Here is an 8441-nt window from a genome sequence, read left to right on the forward strand (position 1 = left end):
TGAGAAGTCTAAAATATTTAATGGGATACTAATAGCAGTACTTTTATAAAATTAACAGGGAAAGGGCATGAGAAGGGGGAAAAAAAACTATATTACATTCTTCCCGCATAAACTTGAGGCAAACCTAGATTTAAAACTTCAAAGCTAAGAAACCCTAAAATGGATTTTTTTTTTTTTTTTTTTAGGATAATAAAATTAGACTCGCTTCTCCATCATGCTCGTGTTTCATTGTATAACTATTCCTCTCGCATTTTATCTTATGGATGATAGGGCCACACATACATATCCGATACAATCCTCACAATTCATCCTTCTTATCGTTGGAGCTGCTCTTGCTGCTGTCGTTGGTATCAGAGCTCTCAGGTTTTGCAGTGGAAACTGGTTTTTGGAGCTTGAAAGGGATCGATGCGTGCTTTTTGAGGAATTTGTACAATTCAACCACCGTACGATCAGTATCAACAGTAATCTGCAACATCCAAAAATTCAATCTAACCCGGTCCAGAAAAGCAAAGCATTTGAAGAGCAAACAAAAACACTTATTAATTAGATTTTGAACACCACTCACTGGATCAGAGCTCTTGTTTCCTGCCGAGAAGAACAGAAGCGTGGGGAACCCATCGGCCTGCAAAAATGAAAACAGAAAGTTTTTATCACAACCTTCAGTCTATATTCAGCTTCATGTCGTGGCTAAAAAGTCCATTTCGCTAAAAAAATCTTAGGTCCTTTGGCAAACCCCTTCTCGACAAAAATCCCACTTTAGTCACTCTAAAAAAACAATTAGAATAAGCTAAAAACACTTAGGAATGTGCCAAAAAAAAAAAAAAAATTAGCATCAACTTTTTGCATAATCTTATTTTAAGCCAAGAAGTTAGCACTTCAGCTAACTCCCAAAGGAATTGCACATTTGAAGACCTTGAAATGGACATATTATTTATCAACAGCAGCAGAACATTTACCAAAAATTGGTTGTATTAGTCATATGATGCAAGAAACGCTAGAGACTCACAATTTAGACCCCTAAATTCCCCCACAATGATGTGGCAAGAGAGTGGGGTCTTATATGGTTGAGTGTGTGACAAATCAAAACTTAACACCTATCATGCCACATCATTGTGTTAAATTGGGGGAGCTTTTATTAGGGGTCAAAAACATTTACCCATAAGATGATTAGTCATTGCAAACGAAGAAGACTTCCACCAAATCAAACTAAACATTGTGTCCCAATCATGTGGGATCAGCTACATAAATCCAGTCATCATTTTGCTCTGTCAGGAGCTAAATGCTCAGTTAAACAAAACAAATCAACATCTTTTTTTACCATATGCTCTATCTAGGTTTCTATATATATATTTTCAGTTGTATTATAAGCCAGTATATTAATTTAAAACAAAGTCAATTTAACATTAGTTCCGATATTACCTTTGCCTTAGTGTGTTCATTTGTGGTACCATCCATTTTGGCTATAACAAGAGATTCAATGCCACGTAAATGTTTGGCAAGTTTGTTGTAGGTCGCCTCCAGAGCTTGGCAATGCCCACACCATGGTGCATAGATCTGAATCAAAAGTTTAGCATCTGAAAATAAGAATATGCCGCGTACGAAAAGAAAATTTAAGAAAATCAAATTGTAAACAGCTGTCTACAATGGTTTGAATGATACCTCAAGAAGAACATCTTTTGATTCATCCAAGACAATTTCTTCAAAATTATTCCCAACCACTATTTTCACATCCCCATCATTCTGCTCAATAGCATATAATTTTATTTTTTTTATTAAAAAAAAGAAAAAAAAAGTTAGATTGGAGCAATCAGACAACAAAACAACCACTATTTTCACATCCCCATCATTCTGCTCAATAGCATATAATTAAAAATAAAAAATAAAAATAAAGTTAGATCAGAGCAATCAGACAACAAATCAATTAGTGAGAAGATTAAAATCAACAACTCACAGTCTCTGGAATTGGATCCGACTTATAAAAAGGTTTAAGCTTGTCTTGCACGAAATCCTCCCCGAACACCTGAGGATGGCATGAGACATCTATCACAAAGGTTCACTTACAATGATGCCTTTTGCAAGGACAGAGAGAAAAATAAAAAAGCCATGTTATAACCCCTTGATAATTTTCCTACCCAATATTAATGAACTGGTAGAAAATAGGAATCAAAAAAATGAAACAAGAGTCTCAACCTTGAGTTTATCTAGAGTCACCTCCCCAGCAAGTACGTATTTCTTGGCATCTTCATTTCCTGAAAATCCAATAACCTGGAAAGGAATAACAAAAATTAAATCTAACTACATATCAAATCACCCAGTAGTATAAAAGACACTAGAAATACAAGAAAATTGGTGATGAATAGGAAAAAGCCTGTACTTTTGGAGAATCCCCAGTGACACCAAAATAATCCGCAACAGGCCTGCCAACATCTTCATTGTCCATTTCCACATATACAAAGATAAGCTGCAAGTAACCAGGGAAAAAAACATATGCGTATATAAATATAATACCCATTAACAAATTTATAGGTTTGGTTTCTAGAATTTAGAATGTGACACATGTATTTCACCACTCACCAGCATGTATACCATCAGTAAATAAAAAACATCCTCTGCAAATTAGCCAAGAGCGAAGGCCATTGAAGGCAAGTAACTAAAGTTGGAAAATGGGAGGAGGAAGAACATCAAAGACTTAAAAAATTTATATACAATATTCAGGTAACATCCAATCAACCAAAATGTAGGGTCAGATCATCTCGACTAGACAAATCTACTCGCTCAACTCACTACTCAACACCAGCCTGAATCACTCAAACAACACTTGAGAACCAAAATGTTCATAACAAGAAAGAGTTCTGAAGGTCACATAAACTGATCGATTAACCTTTCATCAGACTGAAAGCAACAGAAGTAGTTCATACTTTAGCAAAAAAATGTGAGGTTACATATTAAGGCCCACAATGAATGTTGAGACATGAATGATAATTAAATCCTGAAGGTTTGCCACAGGTTTCAGAAGTAAGTAGGTCTCACATATCAACTGAGATGACACAACTCTATAGAGTCATCAAAGAATCTTGAAACTACCATCCATCCATTTCACTTTAGATTCCCCAAAATATGTCAAAATGGCCACATGTCAGTACAATTGCAACATTAAGATTTCATACGTTCATTCCTTTCTTTCTTCAAAGCATGTCATACGGCTTATATCAGCCAGAAAATCATAAGTTACCTTCCCCTTAAAAATCGTTGCAGCTTCTTGAAATGTTGGAACAACCTTATCTGAATCATTTGAAGTGGCAAAGAGCAATAGCTGAAAAATAAAAGGAAAAAAAAATGCAGATACATGAATATCAAAACCAAGGCATTGCAAAATCCTCCAGATCAAGGTTTTAAATAGTGGCTGATACGTATTGGGATTTCGAATCAATACCATAATTAGTAGGGAAATTTAGCCAAAACCCCTCTATTGGACCATTGTTTAGTGAAAATGACAATCCAATTTATTTTGCTTCATAAACCCACCACTAAGAAGGAGGCGCATAATTGAACAACGACAAAGTAAAATATCTTCTTTTTTTTTTCTTGAAAAATATTGCTAGAGTAACATGTTACTGTGAACTAGAATAATATGTTACTGTCAAACGAAGTAACATGTTACTGTTTACATCAATTTCAACGGTAATAATTTTTTTTTGTTTAAAAATTTCATAGTCAACATGAATCTTATTTGATAAATCTTAATAACAGGATTCTAAAAATACTAATTTTATTAAAAACTGGCATTTAGATCAAAAGTTATATTATTTTAAAGTTTAATATTTTGTTAATAGTGGTATGTGTTGGACTTTTCAAAGAAAACCTTTTATGCTTGTCCTTAATACATTAAAATTTTATTATGAGGGAACTTTGACCAAATCTCCCTTATTAATATATCAGCAGATATTAGCAGACATATGAGCATATTGCCAATACCAATACGTATTCCGATGCCATTGTTTAAAACCATGCTCCAAAATAAATATATATATCATATTCAAAAAACAAAACACACATTCACAGAACCTGTTTTTTAATAGGACTTTCAAAAATCACTGTGGCACTTTCTCTGGTAAAAGTGGTCACCAGTGGAAGCTTGTTGGCAGATACAAACTCGGCTATTGCAGACTTCACAAATTGGCCATCTGCAAAATAAGTTAAAATCTGGATAAGGAAATGTTTCCTGACAATTTATTATTATTATTATTATTATTTAAAACACCTAACCAGAGTGGGAAAAAAACAGGGGAAACATACCAAAATTATTCAATTTCTCAGCCTCCTTCTTTAGCATGACCAAAGCGGGGCGTTTAGCATCAGGGTCCATGTGGAAAAGCTTCGCCACATCAGGATTTACAGTTTGGTAGAAGTTGACGTCATCCTCGAGTTTAGAAGCAGCAGCAAGCTCTTCACTCTCTGGACCCTTTAATTATCAAGGAAAGAAAAGAGTAATAACATATAGACATTAGACGAGGCGAAAGTATTGAGTTTAGAGAGAATTAAATAAAGTAACTGCTGATACCTAATCATTAACCTATAGGAATCTAAGTTCAAGAATTGATCCGGGGAAATAAAGCTTTCCAATTCCTAGTTCATTTCATAAAATGAGGAGTTCCCGTCAGTATTTCAGCATATAGTTTGCAATACTTTCAAATGGGCTTAACTAAGTAAAGCAATTTAAGGTCACAACAACGGCAACAAATGAAATTTGATCTCTTTCCAAGATGAAGAATCACTAGAGTAAATTGAGAGGACACGAAGAGATTTTTCTTATCCTTCTCTTATTAAGTTTTTTTATTGGCCAGCAAGAAAACAACACTAACTGCTTTTTGTGAAAAAATAAAAATAAAAAACCACAAGTCAGATCTATACCCAGAAATCCCCTCTGGATCGGATTGGTGTTGTAGCATTATTCAGTGAGTAGCAAGAAAATAATACCAGAGTCCAGATGATTAGACTAAAATATCATCTCAATTCTCAAGCAATATTCCAAGGCCGAAAAGTTGATAATTTAAAGGTAAACTACCAATAAATTCTAATAATTAGACTTAATTTCCATCAAATCCTATTAAAAATACGTCCTAGTAAAATTGTGGCTAAAAATAATTTTTTGTGACATTTTTTGGCACTAAAAATTAACAATTAGTGTCTTTTTTTTGTCACGATTTTGATAAATTGTCGCTAAAACTTACAACTAATGACATTTTCCTGTGACGAATTTTTCAAACTGTCGATGAAATTTAAAAATTAATTACATTTTTTTGTGATGATTTTTTTAAGCTGTCGTTAAAACTTATAATTAGTGATAATTTTTAAATTGTCACTAAAAATTAACAATATGTGACGTTTTTAATAGTGTTCGATAAAAAACGTCATTAATTCTCACTATACCAATTCGACAATAAATCAATCTATTAGGACCTATACGTAAGTCCTCCATAATTTACACCTATGTAACAAGTGATAATTATTTAATGGGTGAATTACACCAACGGTCCCTATAGTTTGGGACTTGTATCATTTTGATCCTTGACTTTTCAATTATGATACACTTGACCCTAAATTTTGAATCTTGTTCCAAATAAAAGCAATTGAAGATACCATTTGATTTTTCAAAGACAAAATCGTCAATTTGATAAAATATAAACTAATTTGACAAAAATAAAAATTATTTCTATCCACTAAAGATAAAATTATGTAAAATTAATAAATCGTTTAGATATTTATTTATTTATTTACTTTTTCTACCAAATTAATTTTTATTATGTATTTGAATGATAATCATGTAATGGATGATTATTTTTTTTTTCATTAATTTAGTTTCTATTTTTCCAAAAGTCAAATATGGCAACAACTTTGATGTCATTATTAAACCAATCCATTAAATTAAAAAAATCTAAAACTAAGAATATTTTATATATTAAATATATCAATTACACATTAAAAGCTTAACAACCACCCATTATATGATAATCATCCAAACATATAATACAAATTAATTTGATAAAATAAATAAATAAATAAATAAATATCTAAAATATTTATCAATTTCATATAATTTTATCTTTAGTGTATAGAAATAATTTTTAAAAATTTAACAATATTTTTTTAGCATTTATTTTTGTCAAATTAATTTATATTTTATCAAATTGACCATTTTACCCTTGAAATTAAGTAATGGTATCTTCAATTGTCCTTATTTAGAACAAAATTTAAAATTCAGAATCAAATATGTCACAATTAAAAAGTCATGGACTAAAGTGACACGAATCCCAAACTATAGGGACCGTTAGTGTAATTCGCCCTTATTTAATCAAGTGAAATCAGTGAAAATAGCAGGTTAGTGATGTCTGACTTTGGACATTTAAAATCTCCGTAACACTAATTTCCATCCATTTGACAAGAAAAACAGAAAAACAAAAGAACTCTCAGAAGTCAAATACAAAATATCAACTTTAAGTAAATACTTTTATGCTATATAGTGTTATCCAAATCTGAAGAAAAGAAACATATTTTTCCTTGTTTGGTTATCTATATAAGAATGAATATATATAAAAGTAACTTCATTTTCCTTTCCTTTGATAAAGCCAAAGCTGTAGGAAGTAATTACCACCAAAGATTCAAGGAAGCCCAAAACAACTTTACTCTCAGAAGTCAATACACGCTCAGCATCATCTGCAGAGGTTATGTTGGATACACCGGGTCCTATTTTCTTCTTTATCCAGGTTACTATTGCTTCTCTGCATTAAAAATAAATACATTATCGGCCTCTGGAGCAAAGCATGACTCCCCAAAACAACAACAACAAGCACAAGCAGAAACAACTACAAAACAGAAAATCGTTTGCAATTCCCCGAGTTTCTTAACATCCTAAAATTAACTGATCATCTGAATCAGTTAATGAATTTCATGTAAGGGCACAATAAGATCATTACCGAGTTGCAAAGAACAATGATTTCTGAAATTATACAAAAGCCAACAAAAATTTCAACGTATTTGCATCTAAATATTAAAAAATATAATGCAGTAGTGTTGATGCATTAGAGCATCTCCAATCCTTCACCTTTTCTTTAGTCAAATTTAAAGTGCTTAAAAATCATCTCCAATGCTTTCATCAAATGTTCATCAAATCAGATCAAGGAGATGACTTTTTTCATCAAATTTTAAAAAGATTTTGATGAAAGGATTGGAGTAGGGTCATATTGAATCAAAATTTTTACTAAAATTTGGAATCAAATTAGATGAAAAAATTCGTGAAGGGTTGGAGATGCTCTTAATCTTCAATTTATCCTCACAAATTCATGAAAATCAAATCGTTTACGCTTTAAAATGCAATGCTTATACCGCCAATTTACTATCCATGCCACATTGACATACTAAGCACAATTGAGTTAAAACTTCCTGTTTTTTAAGATTCCTCAAAAATCAAACAAACCATTCAACTTAGTTCTACGAGTTGAACTTAGAAAGAAAATATATACATATATATATATATATATATAGAGAGAGAGAGAGAGAGGGGTTTTACTTAGTCCTTTGGCCATTGTAGGGTTTATGTTGACCATCAACAAAGAAATAGACAGTAGGAAACCCATGAACCTCATACTCCTCCGCCAATTCACTCTCCTCCGTCGCATCCACCTTCGCGAGCGCCACCGCCCCGCCCTTCAGCTCCGTCGCCGCCGCAGCATACTCCGGCGCCAGAGCCTGACAGTGTCCACACCACGGAGCGTAGAACTCAACCATCACGTACCGATTGCTCTCTACGAAGTCGCTGAAGTTGCTCTCCTTCAAAACGACGACGTCCTTGTCGTCGATCTCAGGTTGCTGCGAGTACGCTTCGTCTTCGTGATCGAAGCCTGAGGAGGGAACTTCGAAGTCGTCGTAGTTCTCGAAGTCGTCATCGTCTTCGTCAGAGAGTGGATCTGGTGGTGGTGAGGCGGTGGCGGAGGAGTCATCGTCAGCATCGGATTCGAGGAAGCTGAGGTCTTCGTCGAGGTCGTCGGCGGTGGTGGTGGTGGAAGAGAGAGCGGTGAAGAGAAGCAGAGATGAAATTGAGAAGACGAGAATGAGTCGACTCGCCATTTTTGTTTTGTTTTTGATGTTTTTTGGGGGAAGCGAGTTCACACCAATCAGACTGAGTATGAGATCTAGACCCTGCCGGTAGTGATGCAGGGTTCTAAGGAGGTAGAGAGAGGACACAAAACCAAATGATGCAGGGTTCTAAGGAGGTAGAGAAAGGACACAAAACCAAACGACGACGTTTTACTCCCCTCTGGATATGCTATTGAGGGGCCGTTTGTTTTCAGGTATCACAGTCACTCCGGACTGTGATAGATGACCAATAAAGATAGAGTATGTTTTGGTTTTGGAGGTTCGGATTTGTAGTTTAAAGGGACTAT

At 33.8% G+C, this 8441-nt stretch overlaps 1 protein-coding gene across 1 annotated transcript; it reads right to left on the bottom strand.

Annotated features, from left to right (window-relative positions):
- On the bottom strand, nt 1–8441 carry PDIL1-4 (PDI-like 1-4). The gene is made up of 12 exons (XM_028253711.2): nt 7568–8441; nt 6650–6779; nt 4297–4462; nt 4066–4184; nt 3233–3313; nt 2375–2461; nt 2191–2265; nt 1952–2020; nt 1660–1740; nt 1420–1554; nt 566–622; nt 1–466 (listed from the first exon to the last, which is right to left on the bottom strand). Exons 1-12 carry the CDS (start codon nt 8122–8124, stop codon nt 299–301), a joined length of 1725 nt encoding a protein of 574 aa, XP_028109512.2. The 5' UTR covers nt 8125–8441; the 3' UTR covers nt 1–298.

This window comes from Camellia sinensis, chromosome 12 (assembly GCF_055761805.1).
Source record: "Camellia sinensis isolate YWXY chromosome 12, ASM5576180v1, whole genome shotgun sequence".
In the NCBI taxonomy this organism is placed as follows: Eukaryota; Viridiplantae; Streptophyta; class Magnoliopsida; order Ericales; family Theaceae; genus Camellia; species Camellia sinensis.